This window comes from Haematobia irritans, chromosome 3, assembly GCF_050003625.1.
Source record: "Haematobia irritans isolate KBUSLIRL chromosome 3, ASM5000362v1, whole genome shotgun sequence".
Lineage (NCBI taxonomy): Eukaryota > Metazoa > Arthropoda > Insecta > Diptera > Muscidae > Haematobia > Haematobia irritans.
The window spans coordinates 80,436,686-80,462,649 of NC_134399.1; the positions used below are offsets into that span (position 1 = coordinate 80,436,686).

General features: G+C 30.6%; 1 protein-coding gene across 2 annotated transcripts in view; it reads left to right on the forward strand.

The window, feature by feature from the left end:
- Positions 1 to 1,308: 1,308 nt before the first annotated feature.
- Positions 1,309 to 25,964, forward strand: part of fd3F (forkhead domain 3F) — a 64,525-nt gene continuing 39,869 nt past the window's right edge. For both annotated transcript variants that reach the window (XM_075300004.1, XM_075300003.1), the window contains exons 1-2: positions 1,309 to 2,804; positions 8,766 to 8,861. In XM_075300004.1, the coding sequence (XP_075156119.1) occupies positions 1,639 to 2,804; positions 8,766 to 8,861 (1,262 nt within the window). In that variant the 5' untranslated portion in view covers positions 1,309 to 1,638. The remainder of the gene's footprint in view (positions 2,805 to 8,765; positions 8,862 to 25,964) is intronic.

A 25,964-nucleotide genomic window follows, 5' to 3' on the forward strand; every position in this document is an offset into this window, starting at 1 on the left:
CTTTATTTTAGAGAAATGCGTCTTCTATGCTAAGCAAAATTTGTATTCGTATTTTAAAGACATGACCTCACGACAATATTTTTTTCAGTGTACGCAATCCATGGTGGAGGGTACATAAGCTTCGGCCTGGCCGAACTTACGGCCGTATATACGTTTACTTTGAAGTATCCGTTATAATTTGGATTTTTTAACTGACATTTGTTTGCACGTGAGTAGCTTTATTAATATACCGCGAAAGGAGAAACAAAATTCGATAAATGAGATCTGTATCCTAATTTTAATTTTATTGATCCTATCCTAAAATATCTCTATATTAAAGAAGTCGCATCTTTGGCTCGGAATTAATACCAAAATCCTTATGGGAAGATCAAAATCTGTGGATTCAAGTAAACTTTTATTTTAAGTGCAAATATTTTCAAAAAAAATCATTATTTATTAATTTTTACTCTATTTTTAACCTATTTGAAACAAAAAAAGTTAAAAACTTACATTAATATATGAAAAAAGTGAGTTATAAAAATTAAATTAAATTTTGACACTTCCTGTATAGTTAAACAAAAAAAAAACATCATTGATATGACATTTTTGGAAGTGATTTTAAAGTTATGCCTTTAGAAGAACTTCCAGATTTTTTTGCTGGGTAATAATAAAGAACATCTCAAGAAGTAGTAAGAATGTCATGCCGTGGTGTCATATTAGGTTCATATCACAAACATTTGAATAGACGTCTCGACGCATAGTGTTCAGGTTCAACCACCGATGGAAGAGAAGTAGTTTTTCAATTTGTAAAAATTATTATACTGAAAGAAATAAAAAGTTAAATTGGAGAAAAAAATTTTGTTATTAAAATTTTTAAATTTCTTCATCCAAATTAACTTCTAAAGCAACTCAAACGATCTAAAAATGGAGTACTTCCGTCCTATGACTAGCCCATGTAAAATTCATTGGAGATGATCCACGTTTGCACTACTTCCGGATCACAATTTGGGTGTCCAAACTAGTTTTTTGGAAGCTCTCTGTTTGCTGGGTACTTTATGAGGCCTGAGACCAATATTTCGTTACGTTAAAAAAGGAATTGCAAACTTAGTATATCTCCCGCCCTCCGTACTATGGTGGAGTGTTTAATAATTGTTCTCTCTACTTCAGACAACACAATAACTTTATACCACCTGTGGGCACTCTTGTAATTTACCCCTCCGAACCCACTGTACAACGGAGGGAGGAAATTCTAATCGAAGAGAAATGTAAAGCGTATAAAGAGTAATTGCGCGAAATTAACATGAAATTGAATTGATAGGCCTGAATAGCGATGACAGAACCTATGAATGAGACAACAAAAGAAATTAAACGATAAAGGATAATTCAGTATTGAACGAACTCGAGAAAAGCAAACATCAATTGTTTACCTACGCTTAGAAGACGGTTAACGGTTACTCCTACTTTTGTTGAATATTTTGAAATGAAAAACTAAACAGAGAGTGACAAGTGGTTAAGAGTGACATATTTGAAGTTTTGTTATAACGTCAAAATTAAAATTCAAATACGAATAAAAAAAAATTGTTGAACAAATTGTATAGAAAAAATTGCATTTTTCAACAATTTATCAGTGAGAAGAAGTTTGAAAGTGATCAATAGAAAATGATTCTCAATACGCCCGTTACAAACGGTGCAATAACATCATCTGTTCCTTCCTCACAAGGCCAAAGTGAATTTTGTGATTTCTTAAAACGCAAATACCCCGAAAGTGACATCAGCAGTTCTGCCTCCAATCCCAGTTCAACGGAGCCGCCAGTGACGGCTTCATATGCAGAGAATCATGATAGTGGCAATACGAATGTTTGGAAGAAACCCAGACACACGGAAGACAATAACAGCTATGAAATGCCATCAACCCACAATACATCGATCAATTCCTACAATCATAACAGCAATGTCGATAATTCTCCCAACTCTACGGAATATATATCCAGTGGTACTGCGAATGCTATCATTTCCACAACATCTGCTGCACCAACTCCGGTCTCCAATTCTGGATCATTTAATATCATGGCAAATTCCTCAGCCTTCATTAATGATCTCTTCACTTATGATGCAAATTTACTTGTACCCTCAACATCTGGTGACAGTAGTTTGGGTCATGGAGAACCCACATTCACCACACCCTCTACGATCTGTGTAAATTCCACCCAACAGTTTGAGGAGGATCAGAATGATAACTGGCAGGCTACTGATTTACTGGAACTTGATCATCGTTACAATTCCACCTTACAAACCGAAATCACACATTTGAATCCTACAGTTTCACTTAAACCCCATGAGGAAACCTTAGTGACCTTGGCCGAACAAAAACATAATCCCCATTCGCCTCTAGAGAATCATCCATTGCATTCCAACCAAACTGCATATGTGGCTCAAACTCCGAAATCTCCATTGGATAGACACTCGTGTGGAATTGTTCAATCTTTGGATAACGATGCTGACTTTGAAGATAGGAATTTGTCATGGCTTTTGAATTTCAAATTTGATGAATTTCCCCATCTCAATCCCGATTTAGCCGCTTCCAATATCAAATCGTCCAAATCTCAAAATAGCGGGAACTCTGTGTCTTACAAATCTCCCAATGGCTCTTCACAAATCAGTGGCCTTGGCAATGGCCGAGAGCGATCTAAGTCACCTAAGAATTCCAATAAAACTGGCAAAAAATTCGAAGAACTTGTCATGGAGGTAACATCGGAAATGGATGGTAATGATATGGTTGTAGCGGAAAATGTCATCATTGAGGATACAACATCGCAGCAGAGAGCGTAAGTTTATATAAACATCCCAGTAAAAAATGCGTCGCCAAAAAAGTAGTGAAAAAGTTCTTTTTGGATCCGGAAGTAGTGCAAAATTGGCGCAGAAGCGATGAATTCAACACGGGCTTGTCATAGAACGGATGTCCACCATTTCAACAGCCGTTGCACTGAATTTGCATCACTTCTTACTCTGTGACTCAAATTCGGTGTTTTGGATGTGAATTAAAAAATGTTGTCATATTTTGACAAATAAATAATTTTTATAACTTGTTTACAATTTTTAATGCATTCTAACGCTTGCCCGAAACGTTTGAATTGAAATATTTTGAAAAATTCGCAATATTTCTTGAGTGGATTTTGATTTTTTTTCGACAAAATTTCAATAATTTGCACCATTTTATTAAAGCTTACTCTGTTTTTAACCCTTTTGAAACAAAAAAATTAAATTTACCCATTAAAAATAAGAAAAAATCGAGTTATACATAATTGAATTAAAAGAACTTCCTATGTAGTTGAAATAAAGAAGTGCTTTTAAAGTTGTGCCTTTGGAAGAACTTCCAACTTTTTTACTGGGATGTATAATAGTTTAAAAGATTCCTGATGTTTCAAAACTTGAGAGGTCTACTCGATGGCGTTATCCCTATGAATCAATGTGGAATACTTAAACTATCATTGTCTAATCAGTATAAAAAATGTTTATTCGCGCTTTATCGAAAAAGAAATGTGATATATGTACCTTCCTTACATTTTCGTAGCAATATGGACTAAAAATGTACTAAATAGTACCATTGCACTCAAACGTCAATAATTAAACTGAACAAGTCTACCCGGACGCAAGCCCAATCAAGTCTCAAATCTCTGGACAGGTGTGAGCGAGGTGTGTGCCACCTACTGACGCAGTTTCGCTTCACAGTTTCGTCCTCTTGTCTTTCGGACAACAGCATACAGAAAACTATCACCAACACTCATGTAAAAAAATCAATTAATCTTCAGTTCAATAAATCGAACATGGCTTTAAGGAAATAATTCGTTCATCCTAAACGAGAAGCAAATACAATTTTATGTATGGCTCACAAAATTATATATAGACTCTTCTATAAAAACCGATCAAGAACTGAAGTGGTTTATTTAAACTGTCGTTTTATACCCTCCACCATAGGTTCTGGCTCGTAATTGAATTTTGAGTAGATCTAGCGATGTCCATTCATCCATCTGTTTATATCACGCTAACGTCCGAACAAAACAAGCTATTGACCTGATACATGGCTTAAGGAGTTGTTATTGATGTAGGTCATATGGTATTGCAAATGAGCCATATCGGGACACTTTTAGGTAGGGATCGGTTTATACGGGGCCTATAAACCGATTCCCAGATTGGATTGACAGATCCTCTACATAGAAAAAAATATCACCAAAATATTTCCAATTAAAAAGTTAAAAAAGTATTTCCAATTAAAAAGTAAAAGATTGAAAATTTTAAAATTTTTAATTACAAAATTAATTGATACAATTAATTTTTAATCAAATTCGGAAGACTAACCCCCATTTTCATGAAGCTCCGTTAGTGCTCCGTTAACTAACGAACTTTTAAACCGTATTATGGACATTGCTGTCATCTTGCCTATATATTCCATATGCCAGTTAGGAAATTAACTGCCGAAAATTTTTCAGTTAAAGTTAACCGGAGAGAAGATATTTGCAATTTACTTTCTGTTAACTGGCAGTTAAAGCCTAACGGACCTACATGAAAATGGCCGTAAGTCAGTCAAAAAAAGTGATTAACATTTTTATACCCTAAACCACATAGTCAGGGTCAGGGTATAGTAAGTTTGATCGGCCAAAAAATGTGCCTACCAGAAATATTGATTTTAGACCCCATAAAATATATTCCGATCGACTCAGAATCACCTCCTGAAACAATCTAGCGCTTGGTGTCCGTCCGTCCGTCCGTCTGTCCATGTATTTGTTGTTCACAGGATTCCGGTCGCAATTATTAACCGATTTTGATGAAATTTGGTACAGGGAGTTTTTTGGGCACAAGGCTATTGAATTTGGAAGAAATCGGATCAAATTTAGATATAGCTCCCATATATATGTATCGCCCGATTTCGACAAATGGGGTCACGTGGCGCGTTTTTTCAAACGGATCGTCACCAAATTTGGAAAAGGTAATCTTTTCCATCGCGCTTCAAGTCTGCAAAATTTCATCCAAATCGGTTTTAGATATAGCTCTCATATATATGTATCGCCCGATTTTCCCAAATTTGGCCACAAAACCTTTATTTATCAAACGATCTTACTCAAAGTTGGCTAAATATAATCTTCTATAGCACTAACTATATGTGCAAAAAATCATCGAAATCGGTTCAGATTTAGCTATAGCTCCCATATATATGTACCGCCCGATTTTTCTAAACTTGGCCATAAAACCCTTATTTATCAACCGATCGTACTAAAAGTTGACTAGATCCAGTCCTCTATAGTACTAACTATATGTGCAAAATTTCATCGAAATCGGTTCAGATTTAGATATAGCTCCCATATATATGTATAGCCCATTTTCCCAAATTTGGCCATAGAACACTTATTTATTAACCGATCTTACTAAAAGTTTACTAGATCCAATCCTCTATAGTACTAACTATATGTGCAAAATTTCATCGAAATCGGTTCAGATGTAGATATAGCTCCCATATATGTATCACCCGATTTTGAAAAATTCGCCCCTAATAACTTTATGTTTGACCATACAGGCCTCATTTCTTAACTGATCTTACTCAAATCTTGCACAAGGTAACCTTTTGTGGTATTAATCAAACTCGCAAAATATTATGCAAATTGGTTCAGATTTACATATAGCTTCCATATATATGCATCGCTCGATTTTCCCAAATTTGGCCATAGTACTCTTATTTATTAACCAATGTTAATCAAATTTCAAATTTTGATGTACTAGCCAATCGTACTTATATGTACTTGTAGCTCTTACATAAGAATATTGCTCGATTTTTACAAATTTGTATTTATTACCCACAATAATTTAACGATTATCTCTATTTTAATAATGGGCTCAATATTAGTGGCATACTAACTCCGTAGGCGCAAGATCAACACAGCTAGTGTTGCTAGAAGTAGGGGAAATTCCCTATATGTAGGGTTTTCCTAATATTTAGCGTCTTGTAGGGACGTAGGGCCACAATGTAGGACATTTTCACTCAACACAATTTGTAATAATTTTTACATTTTGGTGGCTCTAGAGGAGGAAATTAGAAGCCGGCAAGGCTTGATCTTTAATAATGTGTGGTAAGAAAATTTTGTCAACATTTTATTTCTATAGAACACTTTGTCAAAATTGCATTTCTATAGAAATTTATTTCAAAATATTATTTCTATAAAAATTTTTCTCAAAATTTTATTTCTGTGAAATTTTTTCTCAAAATTTTATTTCTATAGAATTTATTGTCAAAATTTTATTTCTATAGAAAAATTTCTCACAAAAATTTGTTTATAGAAACTTTTTCCAAAATTTTATTTTTGTAGAGATTTAACAAAGAAGATTACTAATTTGGATAGAATTCTACCAACTGTGGCAACCGTGGTCGTAATACAAATTTATATTCTAAGTTATATACGTTGCATATTCATGTTTTAAGATAATAAAGTACTTAGAACCATTTTTGTTTTGTAAATTTTTTTAAATTTAACGAAAAATATAGTAGGGAAAATTGTTTGGGAATGTATGGGAAAGTAGGGAACTTTTTTTGTCCTTGTAGGGTAAACCGAACATTTTCCCTGGCAACATTGACTATGAGCTATAGCCAGATTGACACAAAGCACCCGTAGACATGTACCCCTTAATTTTCTTAAATATGCAACTGCGGTTTATCTCCCAGACCTATATGTTACCCCACAAATGCTTATGATTACTAATTCTGTAATGGTGGTTTAGGGTATGATATAGTCGGCCCCGCCCGACTTTCTAATTTACTTACTTGTTTTAATTAAAAATGTTGAAATACATACAATCAAGTTATTCCAAATAAAAACTCTAAGCCCATTCAGAAAGAAATTGAAAATGGTTACCTTTTTTAATTAAAACATTGAGTTTTGCAATCAACATCAATTAAATTTTTAATTGAATCAATTAAAAAATTAATTGAAATTTGCTACTGAAATCAATAAATTTTTTGATCAAGAATTTTTTCTATGCCTAATTAAAACTGTGATTGATACTATCATTTTCGTGATTGAAGACAGTTCAATTAAAAAATTAATTGGATCAATTAATTTCGTGATTGAATCAGAATTTTTTTTTGTATGTAGGAGGAGCAAATGGTTAAAATTTGGTACGTATATGGTCCAATGTGAAAATTGGTCCATATAGGTCCATAATTATATATAGCCCCATATAAACTGATTCCCAGATTTGATTTCCTTTGCTTCCTGGTGGTGTAAATTTCATCCGATCCGGTTGAAATTTGGAACATGGTGTTGCTATATGTCCTCTAATAACCATGCAAAAATTGGTCTATATAGGCCTACAACTATATATAGTCCCCATATAAATCGATTCCCAGATTGGATTTCCCGTGCTTCCTGCTGGTGCATTTTTCGTCCGATCCGGTTGAAATTTGGCCCTGTAATTACTGTCCGGAAAATTGGTTCAAATAAGTTCATAATTATTTATAGATTATTTTTTCATAAACAGATCAATAACTTATATACGTAATAACATATGGACTAAGACAACAACTAAGGCAATTCGATTTTAGATTACAGTTTTTAGTAGAAGTCTCGACGCAATATATGCTGGAGACCACTCGTACATAAGATTCGGCCTGGCCGAACTTACTGCCGTATATACTTGTTTTTATCACATATAGACCGGCGTAAGGGGGTTATATCTAAGTCTGAACTGATTTCAACCAAACTTGGTATGCATAGCAGAATGTCAATCTTACTGCCTTTGCGAAATTTCAACTCAATCGCTGTGATACAGTGATCTGTGGGTGAAAATTTTGTCTCCGGTGGTCATATGAGAATAAATCGGGCGATATATATGTATGGGAGCTATCTAAATCTGAACCGATTTCCACCAAATTTAGCACTTCACTTGACTATACTACTAATTAGACTCCTCGTGCAAATTTTGAAGCAAATCAAATCAAAACTCTGGGCTCTGGGGCCATAATGCTGAAACACCTGAATTTGACAGTATTTTATATACGAGCTTTCACATAAAGAAAAAATCATTTTGATCTCTTTATCAGTTCAAACGTTTCAGAATTATTTAAAAAAAAAACCATATCGAGCCACTGTGCAACGCTTGATATAAATTCGAATTTATTTGCTCTTAAAGAAAATAATTTATATAACATTTCGTTCCGGAAGAAAGTATTTTTACTTTGGGTGTAAGTAATTCGATTATAGATGACAGTTTTTAGTAGAACCTTGTACGCTATCCATAGTGGAGGGTTCATAAAATTCGCATTGGCCGAACCTTTGGCCTTATAAAATGCTAGTTTTAGTATTTAGTTGGCCTTATAAAAAGCTAGTTTTAGTATTTAGTTGGCATATTAGCCGCATTCGCAAGTATTGGATTTTAGAGGCCGGGAATATATTCAATTATGTACCTACCTCCGCTGTTATAAATTATGAATCAACATACATTATTCGCTTCATTATACTTCATTTATACTTCATTATTGTTCATTATTGTTGCGAAAGAAAGAAAGAACTAATTAATATTTTATAAATGTTTATAGGTATTTATTTTTATTATAAAATAACAAATTTCATCTATTTTTTACTTTTATATATCACAAAAAAAAAAACAAATCATCCCTTTGCCTATGACCATAAACCCGACAACATTGGACACTATTCGTGGGGTGTTATGCGTGTGGTCGATTTTCATAAACCACAAACTCAACCATCTATGTATGTTTTCGCCATTATTATCACTGGAAGGCCCAAAAAACCACCATTCACATACACGGAACTCATCGAATACGCCCTTGAGGATAAGGGTGAGCTAACAGTCTCTGGCATCTATTCATGGATATCGTAAGTACATAAATATCTTAGTAGTTCATTCAACAAAGCAACGCCATTTTATTCTCCAGTGGAGCTCCACCCCCATTCCATGTAAGCTTCACAATGTTATAAAAATATTTTACGATTTCAGTAACGAATTTGTAGAAGATTTTTTCTATTTTTTATGACTTTGTATTACGGAGGCACACAATTTTCAAAGATGCCCATAATTTAATTGTGTGGCATACACTGAAAAAATTGAGTTATGTTTATAAGTTTCAACACTACTGTAGTAAAGGATATAATAATATTGTGAATTTATATATAACGGTCAGACGTAGTAGTCACCCTAGTTTGGAAACACGGTTGCCACTCGAGTCAAAAATAATCTGCCAAAATTTGGACAAAATTTTACCAAAAAACTATTTTATTTCTATAGAACAACAATTTTATTTCTTAAAAAATTTTATTTCTATAAAAAATGTTCTCAAACTACAGAAAACTTTCTCAAAATTTTATTTTTTTCAAAATTTTTTTAAAATTTTATTTTTATAGACAATTTTCTCAAAATTTTATTTCTATAAAATGTTCTCAAAATTTTATTTCTGTAGAAAATGTTCTCAAACTTTTATTTCTAAAGAAAATCTTTTCAAACTTTTTCTCAAAATTTTATTTCAATAGAAATTTTTCGCAAAAACTTTATTTCTATAGAAAATTTTCGCAAAATTTTATTTTCTAAAGAAAATTTTCTCAAATTTTATTTGTATGGAAAACTTTATATCTATAGAAAATGTTCGCAATCTTTTCAAAATTTTATTTCTATTGAAAATTTTCGCAAAAAATTTGTTTCTATAGAAAATTTTCTCAAAATTTTATTTCTATAGAAAAATTTCTCAAAAATTTATTTGTATGGAAAATTTTCTCAAAATTTTATTTCTATAGAAAATTTTCACAAATTTTTATTTCTAAAGTAAGTTTTCTCAAAAATTTATTTCTATGGAAAATATAATTTTATTTCTATGGAAATATAATAAAATATAATTTTTTTTTCAATAGAAAATGTTCTCAATTTTATTTCTACAGAATATTTTCTCAAATTGTGTGGAACATTTTCTCAAAATTTTATTTCTATAGAAAATTTTCTTAAAATTTTATTTCAATGGAAAATTTTCTCAAAATTTTATTTCTATAGAAACTTTTCTAAACATTTTATTTCCATAGAAAATGCTCTCAAAATTTTATTTCTATAGAGTATTTTCCCAAAACTTTCTCAAAATTTTATTTCTATAGAAATTTTTCTTAAAATTGTCAATAAAAAATTTTCTCAAATTGTTATTTCTATTTTTATTAAAATTTTATTTCTACAGAAAATGTTTCCAAAATGTTATTTCTAAAGAAAATTTTCTCAAAATTTTATTTTTATAGAAAATTTTTCAAAATTTTATTTCTATAGAAAATTTTCGCAAAAAGTTTTTTTTACAGAAAATTTTTTTCTATAGAAAATTTTCTCAAAATTTTATTTCTATAGAAAAATTTCTCAAAATTTTATTTGTATGGAAAATTTTCTCAAAATTTTATTTCTATAGAAAATTTTCGCAAAATTTTATTTCTAAAGTAAGTTTTCTCAAAAATTTATTTCTATGGAAAATATAATTTTATTTCTATGGAAATATAATAAAATATAATTTTTTTTCAATAGAAAATGTTCTCACAATTGTATTTCTACAGAATATTTTCTCAAATTGTGTGGAACATTTTCTCAAACTTTTATTTCTATAGAAAATTTTCTTAAAATTTTATTTCAATGGAAAATATTCTCAAAATTTTATTTCTATGGAAACTTTTTATTAAAATTTTATTTCTACAGAAAATTTTTGGAAAATTTTAAAGAAAATTTTCTCAAAATTTTATTTTTTAGAAAATTTCTCAAAATTTTATTTCTATATTTTATTTGCGCAAAAAGTTTTTTTTTATAGAAAATTTTCTCAAACTTTTATTTCTAAAGAAAATCTTTTCTTTTTATTTTTATAGAAAACTTCTCAAAATTTTTTTCCTATAGAAAATGTTCGCAATCTTTTCAAAATTTTATTTCTATTGAAAATTTTCGCAAAAAAATTTTTTCTATAGAAAATTTTCTCAAAATTTTATTTCTATAGACAAATTTCTCAAAATTTTATTTGTATGGAAAATTTTCTCAAAATTGTATTTCTATATAAAATTTTCGCAAAATTTTATTTCTAAAGTAGGTTTTCTCAAAAATTTATTTCTATGGAAAATATAATTTTATTTCTATGGAAATATAATAAAATTTAATTTTTTTTCAATAGAAAATGTTCTCACAATTGTATTTCTACAGAATATTTTCTCAAATTGTGTGGAACATTTTCTCCAAATTTTATTTCTATAGAAAATTTTATTTCAATGGAAAATATTCTCAAAATTTTATTTCTATAGAAACTTTTCTAAACATTTTATTTCCATAGAAAATGCTCTCAAAATTGTATTTCTATAGATTTCTTTGTTTTAAATTTTATTTCTGTAGAAAATTTTCTCAAATTTTTATTTCTATGGAAACTTTTAATTAAAATTTTATTTCTACAGAAAATTTTTGCAAAATTTTATTTCTAAAGAAAATTTTCTCAAAATTTTATTTTTTAGAAAATTTCTCAAAATTTTATTTCTATAGAAAATTTGCGCAAAAAGTTTTTTTATAGAAAATTTTCTCAAACTTTTATTTCTAAAGAAAATCTTTTCAAAATTTTATTTTTATAGAAAACTTCTCAAAATTGTTTTCCTATAGAAAATGTTCGCAATCTTTTCAAAATTTTATTTCTATTGAAAATTTTCGCACAAAAATTTTTTCTATAGAAAATTTTCTCAAAATTTTATTTCTATAGAAAAATTTCTCAAAATTTTATTTGTATGGAAAATTTTCTCAAAATTGTATTTCTATAGAAAATTTTCGCAAAATTTTATTTCTAAAGTAGGTTTTCTCAAAAATTTATTTCTATGGAAAATATAATTTTATTTCTATGGAAATATAATAAAATATAATTTTTTTTTTCAATAGAAAATGTTCTCACAATTTTATTTCTACAGAATATTTTCTCAAATTGTGTGGAAAATTTTCTCAAAATTTTATTTCTATAGAAAATTTTCTTAAAATTTTATTTCAATGGAAAATTTTCTCAAAATTTTATTTCTATAGAAACTTTTTTAAACATTTTATTTCCATAGAAAATGCTCTCAAAATTTTATTTCTATAGATTTCTTTGTTTTAAATTTTATTTCTGTAGAAAATTTTCTCAAAATTTTATTTCTATAGAGTATTTTCCCAAAACTTTCTCAAAATTTTATTTCTATAGAAAATTTTCTTAAAATTGTCAATAAAAATTTTTCTCAAATTTTTATTTCTATGGAAACTTTTTATCAAAATTTTATTTCTACAGAAAATTTTTTCAAAACTTTATTTCTAAAGAAAATTTTCTCAAAATTTTATTTTTATAGTAAATTTCTCAAAATGTTATTTCTATAGAAAATTTTCGCAAAATTTTATTTCTAAAGAAAGTTTTCTCAAAAATGTATTTCTATAGAAAATATAATTTTATTTCTATGGAAATATAATAAAATATAAAATTTTATTTCAATAGAAAATTTTGGCAAAATTTTATTTCTAAAGAAAATTTTCTCAAAATTTTATTTTTATAGAAAATCTTCGAAATTTTTTTTTTCTATAGAAAATTTTCTCTAAATGTTATTTCCATAGAAAATTCTCTCAAAATTTTATTTCTATAGATTTTTTGGTTTAAATTTTATTTCTGTTGAAAATTTTCTCAAAATTTTATTTCTATAGAGTATTTTCCCAAAACTTTCTCAAAATTTTATTTCTATAGAAAATGTTCTTAACATTTTATTTCTATGAAAAATTTTCTCAAATTTTTATTTCTATGGAAACTTTTTATCAAAATTTTATTTCTACAGAAAATTTTTGTAAAATTTTATTTTTAAAGAAAATTTTCTCAAAATTTTATTTTTATAGAAAATTTTCGAAAAAAATTTTCTATAGAAAATTTTCTAAAAATTTTATTTCCATAGAAAATTCTCTCAAAATTTTATTTCTATAGAAATTTTTTTAAAAATTGTATTTCTGTAGAAAATGTTCTCAAAATTGTATTTTTATAGAATATTTTCTCAAAACTTTATTTCTAAAGAAAAAAGTTTATTTCTATAGAAAATTTCTACGGAAAATGTCTCAAAATTTTTTTTCTATAGAAAAATTTCTCAAAATTTTATTTCTACAGAAAAATTTCTCAAAATTTTATTTCTATAGGAATTTTTCTCAAAATTTTATTTCTATAGGAATTTTTCTCAACATTTTATTTCTATAGAAGTTTTTTTTGTAGAAAATGTTCTCAAAATTTTATTTCTATAGAATATTTTCTCAAAACTTTATTTCTATAGAATATTTCCTCAGGGATTTGAGGAATTTCAACCCGTCGGTTATACAGACGGGGTTATAATACTTCTGCAGGGAACGAATTCTAAAAAACTCTACAGGATGACAGAAAGGGTCCTAAGAATGGGAAGAAAACAGAATTATGCCCATTCACAAGAAGGACTAAAATTTCCCAATATATCGAACCGAGGTTTGTGGGCCCGACGATTTCTGTGTACGATAAAATAGGAGTAACCTTAGACAGGAAACTGAATTGGAAGAGCCAAATCAAACAAATCTGTTAATTGTTGCTGTTTTAACCACATGATGATATTTGTTATTGCAACGAGCTATAGTCCCTTACGTTATTAACGTAACGTAGCGAAATAATCGAAATTGTTTTCCTATACAGCGAGAGACGTAACAACTCGTTTGTTTTTGTTTATACATTGCATAATTAATGTATGTGTGCAGTATGCATGTTAGTATTGTACGGGTATTTACGAATATGTGTAATTTTAATTTATTACCTCTTCCATAGTTTAGACTTTTGTAAAGAATGTTGTTACGACATTCATTTGTTGTTCTTTTATGGAGGTTTTAGGAATTTCAGTCAGTTTCAACAAAAAGCTGACAAATACCAAATGTAAACAAAACAAATTTGCAACAAGTTGCTACATACATTTTATGTAAAAAGAATATAATGTAATTGGTCGGAATTTTTATAAAGATGAATATACACTCAAAAAAAGTGAACTCTCTATTTCACTAAAGCCATATTAACTTTATATTAGTTCATAGAATCATTATGTTTGGAAAAAGTTTATTTTAGTCAAATAATTTTTTGCGTATGTTAGTTAAATGAACTAAAAAACGGGAAAAAGTTATACACAAATAAAGCATAAAGATTTCCTAATTTCGTATTTCTTACAAAATAGTTCATTATTTCTTTAAATTTGTAAATTTTACCAAAAATGTGTCCATCGTGAACTTCGTATGTCACTAAAGACATTCTTGCAATTTTGAACTACAAGATTTGTCTTAAAACTACAAAATTTTCTTTAACTACTAAAAAAATTTTGTTATGTCTAATAAATTTTCTTGAATTTGTCGAAAAATATTTACTTATTTTTGCCATATCGGAGTGATGCCAGCGCTTGTAATACCGTTTAGTTAAAATTTTCTAAAAAAGTTCAAAATTTTCTAAAATTAATCGAAAGTTATCTTTCCTGGTGGGTTCACTGTTTTTTCAGTGTAAATAAATTAGAATGTTTTTACAATTCATCGATAGTATAGTGGGACCATTTTACCATTTTTGCAGATAAATTTAGGATTTATTTTTTGACTTTTCATTTAGAGTTATTAATTTAGTATTTAGTACGTGTTAGACTAATAAGTTCGTGCATTTGTATGTAACAAGCAGAGGGAGCTATTTGAAACCTATAGTTTCAGAAATTTTTGAACTAAGGCAAAATTTCCTTAAATTAAAAAACCACATTTTTGATTTAAAGAAATCGCTCTTAAATTAGCTGAACTGTTGAATCTTTAGATTTAAGATAAAAACGCTTCAAACATAGGCTAAGACTTATTTGGAGGGTTTGGCATCTTTGTTTTATTTATTTTTTTTTTTTTTTGGAATTAAGACAACATTTTTTACTTTTAAGTATCCGCTATAATTTGGATTCTTTAACTGGCTTTTTTTTGTACGTGAATAGCTTTATTAATATACCGTGAAAAGAGAATAAAAATTCGATAAATGACATCTGTAGCATAATTTAATTTTTTTTTATTTTTAAATGTAGGATTTAAAGCCAAATAATAAATGTCTGTTTTAAACAATCGTTGGCTCGGAATCAACTCCAAAAGCCTTAAGGAACCTTTGGATCCAAGTAAACTAGCGAGAGCTTAACTACAGAATTTTTTTCGGGGTATAACATATATCTCATTTATCGAATTTTCATTCTCTATTTGGAATACATTAATAAAGATTTTTACGTACAAGCAAATGTCAGTTTATAAAACCAAATTAGAGTAAATACATCAAAATAAACAAGTATATACGGCCGTAAGTTCGGCCAGGCCGAATCTTATGTACACAGAAAAAAAATTCACGAACATTTTTTCAATTAAAATTTTAATGTTAAAAATTTAATTGATTCAACAAATTTTTTAATTGAAACAAAAATCAATCACAAACATTAATAGTATCAATTATTTTTTTATTTGGATCAATTAATTTTTTAATTGGCCTTTAATTAATTTTTTATTTGATACTATCATTTCTGTAATTGAGGACATTTCAATTAAAAAATTAATTGAATCAATTAATTTCGTGATTGAATCAGAATTTTTTTTTGTGTGTAGCCTCCACCATGGATTGCGTAGAAACTTCTACTAAAGACTGTTATCCAGAATCGATTTACTTGGGTTGTGGTAATACTTACCGACGGTAAGGTATCTTAAAACTTCTTAACGTCGTCTTCTAAATTGTAAGTTAATCCATACGTGGTACATATTAGAAAAAAAGGTATATATAGGTAAGTCTACAAATAATTACGAATCGATATGGGCTTTTCCACGGTACTTTATAGAGGCCGCTTTATATGGGGGCTCTATAAAATTATGCACCCATATGGACCAATTTTTGTGTGATTGGGGATCGATTTATCTGGGGGCTATATATAACTATAGACCGATATAGACCTTGCTTGTTAACGGCTATATACTAGCACAATGTACCAAATTTCAACTGGTTCGGATGAAATTTGCTCCTCCATGAGGCTCCAAAACCAAATCTCGGGATCGGTTTATATGGGGGCTATATAACATATATAGACGATATGGACCACTTTTGGCATGGTTGTTAAATGTCAAATACTAACACCACATACCAAATTTCAACCAGATCGGATGAATTTTGCTTCTCCAAAAGGCACCGGAGGTCAAATCTGGGGATCGGTTTATATGGGGGCTATATATAATTATGGACTGATATTGACCAATTCCTGCATGGTTGTTAGAGACCATAAACTAACACCACGTACTAAATTTCAATCAGATCGGATAAATTTTGCTTTTCCAAAAGGCACCGGACGTCAAATCTGAAGATCGGTTTATATGGGGGCTATATATAATTATGGACCGATATGGACCAATTCCTCCATGGTTGGTAGAGACCACATACTAACATCACGTACCAAATTTCAACCGAATCGGATGAATTTTGTTCTTCCAAGGGGCTCCAGAGGTCAAATCTGGGGATCGGTTTGCATGGGGGCTATATATAATTATGGACCTATGAGGACCAATTTTTGCATGGTTGTTAGAAACGATATAGTAACACCATGTAGCAAATTACAGCCGGATCGGATGAAATTTGCTCCTCTTAGAGGCTCCGCAAGCCAAATCTGGGGATCGGTTTATATGGGGGCTATATATAATTTTGCACCGATGTGGGCAAACTTTTATGTAATTTTCACTAATTTTCTTAACTAGCTTTGTGTTCTTAGTTTGACTAAAACAATGATTGTATCAATTATTTTTTAGTTACAGACGTAACTATTTTTAATCACTTTCTTAATTGAATTTGTGTTTTAAGTTTGATAAAAAATTGATTGTGTCAATTAATTTCTTTTTAAAAATTTTAGAAATTCAATCATTTTTTAATGCCGCGTTTCATTAAAAAATTAAATATTTTAATTAATTATGACTTAGTTTTTTAATTATGACTTAGTTTTTTAACTAATTGACTTAATATTTCGAGATTGATTAAAACGTTAATTGTATCAATTTAAGCTTTCAGCTTCAATTAACTTTTTAATTAGAAATAGTTTTGTGATATTTTTATTTATTTATTTATTACAAGATTTACAATCATAATAAATTATGAAAATAAATATAAAAAAATTTTTGTCGTGCAATAACAAGTAAGAAAGAGTTAAACTAAGGTTGGAAAAATCGGACGGTGATTTTGGAATAAAAGGTATAATTTTTATTACAAAAATAAAAATTTTATAACAAAAAATTCGTTTAGTGATAACAGTTAGAAGAAGAATTAGAAACAAAACTGAAACAAACGAGCAACGCTTGCAAAACCAACTGAAACGTTTTGAAAAGTCAGTAGTCTCTACTCTAAAAAGTAAATAAATATTATAAATTCCATTCTCATATAAAAAAATTAGCAAAATAGTTCCGCCCACTGAAAATATCTTCATTAAAAATTTCAAGGTTTACCAAAAAAAATTAACGAAATAAAATAATTTTTATTTCAAAACTTTATATTCATAAAGCAAAAACAAAAAAAGAAGAATTCGGAAAACAAGTTAAACGAAAAACCACTTAAAAAGAAAATGTTAATAAAGATTGCGTGTATAAATCATATATGAATTTACATAGTTTCACAATTACCTGTCATATTTCAAAGCAAGAAAACCTACCACCGCCACCCAAAGGACGACCATGCCGGTCTCCCTCCCACCTCCAACTGAAGCAGAAACAGAAACAGCAAGGGTAATATTCACCTGCTTTTTTCGCTTTGGCTCATCGAGAATTCGACTGGAATAGTATTTTATTGACTATGAAACCATTCCATTAAATCAAATACCAAATGGGGGTTTCAATATATTCACAGACAAACAGACGGACAGATAGACCGAAAGACATTATTCGTAGACTGTTTTCCTTTTCCATTAACCACCATTAGCAAACCATTTAACCAAACCAGCCATATACAAATTTACCCAGAAGACCTCAGGTTAGTAAATAAGTAGACGTCAAAGCACTGGTATATGTTAGTATTGGTAGTGGTATCTGCACATACTTTCAAGTTTTGGGGACATGAAGAATTAACCACCCCTTTTTCCAGAACTTTTCAGTGGGACGGGGGATTCGCCATATAAATCATAAAAACTATGAATTATACACTCTCTGAATACTTAGCGAATAACTGCGCATATGAATGGAAAGTATTAAAGCTTCAAAATGTTGACAAATTCATTGCAGTTACAATTTTATGAATCTAGCCATCCATCTGTCCATGAACTATACCGTGTGGTTGTATATTCAATTGTATTTATATGGGATATTTTATATACTATTTAGAAAAGTTGGAGAATACTTTTATAGAGAATAGTGTTAATTTTCACTTCATAAGAATTTCTTTTGAGGTGATATATACACTAAAAAATATTGAAGACTCATTTCTCTGATATAAAGTTTTTTTTATCCCTTGTCCAAAGTCGATTAACTTTACAATGAAGTCAATTTGTCCTCATAGTTCGTATCTTTACATAAAAGAAAATTTTGTTTGACTAAGGGCAACTTGGCTTTAATAATTCTGAAAAATTCTTTAAAATTAATGAAATTGACTTTAAATTTGTTGTTTTTAGCATCTTGACTACAAAGAGAAAAAAGCGTTCAAATATAGGACATATTTTTAAACATTTTATTTTAAAGATGATTTTTACTTAAAACATAGTATTATTTCTACTTGAAGTCGAGTCTGAATTTGGAAGTTTATAACAGGTTGGCTAATAAGTCCCCGGTCTGACACATAGATGGCGTCGCTAGTATTAAATGCATATTATTTTTATATTACCAACCTTCAAATGATTCGTGTCAAAATTTGACGTCTGTAAGTCAATTAGTTTGTGAGATAGAGCGTCTTTTGTGAAGCAACTTTTGTTATTGTGAAAAAAATGGATAAAAAGGAATTTCGTGTTTTGATAAAATACTGTTTTCTGAAGGGAAAAAAAATACGGTGGAAGCAAAAACTTGGCTTGATAATGAGTTTTCGGACTCTGCCCCAGGGAAATCAACAATAATTGATTGGTATGCAAAATTCAAGCGTGGTGAAATGACCACGGAGGACGGTGAACACAGTGGACGCCCGAAAGAGATGGTTACCGACGAAAACATCAAAAAAATCCACAAAATGATTTTGAATGACCGTAAACTGAAGTTGATCGAGATAGCAGAGGCCTTCAAGATATCAAAGGAACGTGTTGGTCATATCATTCATCAATATTTGGATATGCGGAAGCTCTGTGCAAAAATTGACCAAAAACAACAACGTGTTGATGATACTGAGCGGTGTTTGCAGCTGTTAACTCGTAATACACCCGAGTTTTTCCGTCGATATGTGACAATGGATGAAACATGGCTCCATCACTACACTCCTGAGTCCAATCGACAGTCGGCTGAGTGGACAGCGACCGGTGAACCGTCTCCGAAGCGTGGAAAGACTCAAAAGTCCGCTGGCAAAGTAATGGCCTCTGTTTTTTTGGGATGCGCCAGGAATAATTTTTATCGACTATCTTGAGAAGGGAAAAACCAACAACAGTGACTATTATATGGCATTTTTGGAGCGTTTGAAGGTCGAAATCGCGGCAAAACTGCCCCATATGAAGAAGAAAAAAGTGTTGTTCCACCAAGACAACGCACCGTGCCACAAGTCATTGAGAACGATGGCAAAAATTCATGAATTGGGCTTCGAATTGCTTCCCCACCCACCGTATTCTCCAGATCTGGCCCCCAGCGACTTTTTCTTGTTCTCAGACCTCAAAAGGATGCTCGCAGGGAAAAAATTTGGCTGCACTGAAGAGGTGATCGCCGAAACTGAGGCATATTTTGAGGCAAAACCGAATGAGTACTACCAAAATGGTATCAAAAAATTGGAAGGTCGTTATAATCGTTGTATCGCTCTTGAAGGGAACTATGTTGAATAATAAAAACGAATTTTGACAAAAAAAAATGTGTTTTTCTTTGTTAGACCGGGAACTTATCAGCCAACTTGTTATTTTCGTTAACAAATTTTTAATGAAAAAACATCGCTTCTGTAACATAACAAAAAACATCGCTTCTGTAACATATGCCCCAAACACATTTTGCTTCAATCATATATATTTTCACGATTGGTCCAAACAAAATATTCTAATGAAATTTTCTTTGTGTGGATATATTTTTAAGGCGCCAATTGGTTACTTCCATTATTTTACTTGCAGCATACTCTCTAGGTCTCTCTTTCTAAACACATATATGTTTATAGGATATTTATAAATTAATATATGTTTGCATCCAAGCATATTATATTTACAAACATTTTATGTCCTAACATATTAACATATATGTCCCAAACATTTTACGCTAGTTTATGAACATTGTTTGCTTGCACTTGAAAATATTGTGTTAAAAATTTGAGTTCCAAACATATAATTTTTACACCCAAACATATGAAAAACAGTTGTTGTTGTTGTAACAGTTTTTAATGTTCAGCTGGTAGCCAGATCGAGGAACTCTGCGACAAGGATGGGGTGTGTCCAGAGTGATCTGGTAGTCAGACGGGTAGGCTTAGCTGGACAAGCAAAAAAAGGCGACGAGTGTCATGTGGCCCTTGATTACAGATGGGGCACACGTCAGCTACGCTGCTATCAATCACTGATAAGTATGAAGTGAGGCGGCTGCACTTGCCTGATCTTAGTTGGGCCAAAACTACCCTTGTCTACGTGGGAGGTCTCTCTCCTCCGGTGCTACAGGCGATGGTCGAACTCCGAGAACAGGATTAACCTTGTAGCTTCTCACCGCTTCAGCTACAGTATCCTCATCAATCCTGTTCAGACCTGTCTTGTACGCTGCCTGATCTAGAGGCTCTCTTTTGTAACGCTGGATCTCGGGCTCTAGAAGGTGAAGATGAACCCTTACATTCCTGGGTGGAGGTTGTCTATCCACAAGATGGTGATTCGGATGACAACTTCGATGGTAACCCAAGAGGTACTGCTTTGACAACATGTAGTTGTGTCGACGCACTGGGATGATCTTAGTCTCCGCATAAAGGTGATCCAGGGGTGTACTGCGGAGACATCCTGTTGCGGTTCTGGCAGCGTTCTGACAGGTCTGTATGTTATACCACTGCGTATCGCTCGTTTGAGCTGTCCACACTGGCGCTGCATAGTTTACCACTGACCGGCCAATTGCCTTATATGTAGTTAGCAAGGTTTCTTTGTCCGCACCCCAAGTGCTGCCTATGAAAAACAGTCTTTTTCGTCCGTGTAGAGAAAAACGCTGAAAAAAACGGGTAGATTCAAATTTGTTTCCTAGAAGCAAGTACGCAAAACTCATATTTAAATGAGAATTGGATCTTAAAAGTATCCTCACTTCAATTCTTCATTTCTTTGGCTCGGAATCAATACCAAAATCATTAGGATTAAGACAAAATCTTTAGAACCCGGCTTTGCTTTGTTTTCCGTGTAGCTTTGTTATTATATCGCAAAGAGGGAATAAAAAATCTATTAATGAAATCTGTATCCTAATTTTATTTCATAGAACGTATATTTAAAATTAGATAGCTCGCAAAAATATGTATTTATTTTAAAGCAGCCACATATTTGGTGCGGACTCAATACCAAAATTCTTAAAGGAAGGTTAATGTCTTGGGATCAATGTACACTTTTGTTTTAGAATAGATTATGTCATAATTTTAATCTTTCTCTGAAAAACAAATTGTTAACAAAAAATTCTTGGTAATATTGTATGCAAAATGCCCCATATGAAGTTTTCACATATGAACGCAAATTCCAGTGTCTTAATACGAACACATACATACATATAGGCATAAAATTATATATGTGTATGTATGTATGTCATTATAATCATATAATGCTTAACTATTCGTATAATGATGGCAATAAAAGCAATTAATACAGTTTTATTTCATAGAGCGTTGAAAAACGTTTAACTGCCGTTTAGATCATGCCACAAAATAGGATTTTGGTATGAGTAGAGAAAGGTGGAACATCACAAGGACTTTTTCCCAAAATAAGGGTGGTGGTCTTTGACGTTTTCACAGGATCGTCAAAATTGCCCTATACAAAGTGAATGTCAGACGAAAATGAACAGGTAGCCATAGTCCTTGACTACAAACAGCAATTTGTAATGGAAATGTCCAGTCTAAAAGGGAAAATGCCACGTGACGCCCTTCTATCATATCCTTGGCAGTTCCGTTTTGCATACATTTTCCGGCCAAATACCGCCCAGTCTATCAGGTGTCATATGTTTTAAGATATCGGTTTCATGATAAGTTCCATGATGAGGGGAATCGTGGTGGTGATAGTTAGAGGTAAGTGCCCATATAACTCCAACCATGTGGCATTCGGATGGATCGTTGTTGAGAATTGAACGGATATTGGCATTTGGTTTTTATTTCTCGTACATTTCAAAATTCAAATTCAAATTTCATTTATTGACCATTACTTGTCCTTTCCGGTTAATTTTGTCTGCATACAATCATCCTTTTTTTCATTTTCGAGGCCTATGGGGTGCCAATCACGCATGAGTTCCATAGGAGATAATCATCGTTAGATGATCATTTCTTCTTGGCCGGCCATTTGTGGAGGGTTGATTTTTCTTCATGGTTATGTTTCAACACCCTTTTGTTTGATTGCCTTGAAATTATAGGTTCTAAGGATTATTTGAAGAAGAAGTCTAGTGACTGATATGACATGGTGAGTAATGACAGCAATTATTCGTCAATATTATGAGTTATTATTTCAACACGAGAAAATTTTTATTTCGAAGTTATAAGAGGGGAAGTTTAATAATATTATAGAATTTTTTTTTTTAAATAGGATGGAAGGTTTACTAATTTTGCCACACCTTCTGTAAGATTTCTGAACAAAGCAAGTGCTATATCTTCATTTCCATTTCCTAATGTCAACAAAACTGTGGGAAATACTCGTAACATTAAAATTTAAAGTTTAGATTTATTCCAACTGGGTACCTTCGCAACGAATTATAGCCTTCAAACGGCCTACAAAGCCATCACACGTTGCCCGAAAGTGGCTCCGCCTTGAGATGCTCGATATTTTTTGCCCGAAAGTGGTTCCGCCTTGAGATGCTCGATATTTTTGAACGCCAACCTTGCTCTCCAAAATGCAATAGTCCAACAGATTGATAACCAGAGATTTTGGTGACCATTTTGCGGTAGAAATGAACCGAGAAATCTTCTAATTCAAACATTTTATGAATTTTTGTTTAATATTAATTAAAAAACAAGTATATACAGCAGGAAGTTCGGTCGGGCCGAATTTTAAATACCCACCACCATGAATCAAATATAATATTTTCATGACCAATATTTATGTTTTTAATTCTTTGTGATGGACTATTTGTGGTCAATTTTTTGAAGATGCAAATAAAACAAATTTATTTCATCATTTCCTGAACGTTTCTAATGAAAAACGTGTATAATCAAGTTATAATATTTTCCTTTGAAAATTCTTCGTCGTAGTGGGTTATTTGATAATATATAGAATTTCATGGGGTTTTATGAGAAATATTCTCCCAAGCAGATCAGTTCAACCAGTACGCTTCCCGAAGATACATTTAAAAATTCTACCTATGAGGACTAGATCAGATTCTGTATTTAACAACACCTTGATCTAAAATCTGTAGATTTTTACTTCCCATTATTTAAATGATTACGAGAAGTAAAATCTGGAAATTTTACATTCAGTTTCAAGCAATTTTCATGATCATCCGAAAGAGTGAAATCGGTCTATATGGAGGTTCTAGAATCTAGACCCCAAATCGGAGGGCCGGTTTATAAGGGGACTATATAAAACCTGTACCGATACACAATATATTCAGTATAACTAATTATAGTCCTAAAAATCACCAGATTTTCAATTTCATGCAAATTAGATAAAAACTACGGCTTCTACACCCAGAAAAAAGTGACCCCTTCTTTAAGTTAAAATGAACTCATTGTGAAGAAAGTTGAACTTCGTATAGCGCCAAAGACATTTTTATTTGTTTGAACGATGTGATTTTCGTAGAAATTAGGAATAATGCATTCCATATATTAGTTAACATTTTCCTATATTTATATACCACTATACTACAGAATTAAAAAATTTAACTAATTTGAATTCATATATGGAATGATTTTAATGAAATTTTTTCATTCATTTCGACAAATCTTACACATTTGTGGTAAAACTTTTACTTCATAATTAGAACTGCTTACCTTCGTTTTTAAATACAATTTTATTTATTTCTATAAGCAATTTTATCTTCAATAAAAGACATGTTTTATTAATATATTGAATATATTTATTAAGAATCAACAGCATCGAATCTCTTTGAGATATTAGTTTATTATTCCACTATTTCCAATTTCCGTGTGATATTATCAACTGTAAAACGCACTTCTTCTTGTACTTTTCGCTTTTAATAAGTTGCTGCCTAACGATTTTGTCCTCCTTTTACAATTTCAATACCTACAAATATAAAAAATCATAAAACATTTTTGTTGCAAAAGGTTAGCGTCACTGAATATTACCTGATAATTGAAGATTCCAAAATGAAGACAAATGAAAGGGTTGTTATTCTGCTGGTGTTTTCTTTCTTTATACACTATCACGAACATTGATAGATTTATTTAAAAAAACGAAAATTTTTCTCACTAATTTAAAATAACAAATATTTTATATATTTTATTTGTTATTTATTATATTATTTTACCATATTATTTTTTTAACAATCTCTCCGTATACCAAAACAACGCGATTCCAACTAAAAAAACAACCGACGCGCAAATATATCGATTACACCCACGCGCAAACACATCGATTACGATGACAGGTATCGATTACAGGTAGACAATAGAAATTTAGGAAAATTTCCTATATTCTAACAAGTGTGTTTCCTTATGTTTTGAAAGGATTGCATACTTCTTAGTACGAATGAACTAAAATATTTTTCTATGCCAAGTGTTGTTCGTATGTATGAAAAACTTTCTATTATAAAGGAAGTCGCAATTATCATTTTATAAGAAATTTTACTAATTTTGAGGAAACTTGGTTTTAGTTTGGTTTTTGTTTATTTTTACGAATGCTTTGTTATCGATGAATAAAATTTTCTTTTTCAGTAGTAAATTCTTATACCCAGCGAAGAAAATAGTATGAGTAAAAGTCCATGCCTTATTCTAGTTAATGAACTATTCCTAACTGCTTACAGTTTAGGATTTTTTTACTGAAACGAGTAAATTTTATTATTTTTCACAAAAATTTACCTTAATGGAAATAAAATGGATAAACTATATTGATGAAAAATTTTTCCTTTAGTTTCGAAGGCACTTTTTTCTGGGTGTAAAAGCACAAGAAGTAAAAGCGGGAGATCGCACTCAAAAAAAGTGAACTCTCTATTTCACTAAAGCCAATTTAACTTTATTTTAGTTAATAGAAATATTATGTTTGGAGAAAGTTTTCTTTACTCTAATACTTTTTTGTGTACGTTAGTTAAATTAACTAATCCCGAGGAAAAAATATACTCAAATGAAGCATAAAGATTAACTAAATTCGTGTCTTCCACAAAATAGTTCAGAATTTCTTTAAATTTGTAAATTTTACCAAAAATGCGTCCATCGTGAACTTCGTATGTCACTAAAGACATTCTTGCAATTTTGAACTCCAAGTTTTTTCTTCAAACTACAAAATTGTCTTTAACAAGTGAAAAAACTTAATTATGTCTAATAAATTTTCTTGTATTTGTCGAAAAATATTTACTTATTTTTATGACATCGGCGTGATACCAACGTTTGTAATACTGTTTAGTTAAAATTTTCTACAAATATTCAAAATTTTCTAAAATTAACCGAAAGTTTTCTTCCTGGTGGGTTCACTGTTTTTTCAGTGCGGTCTATA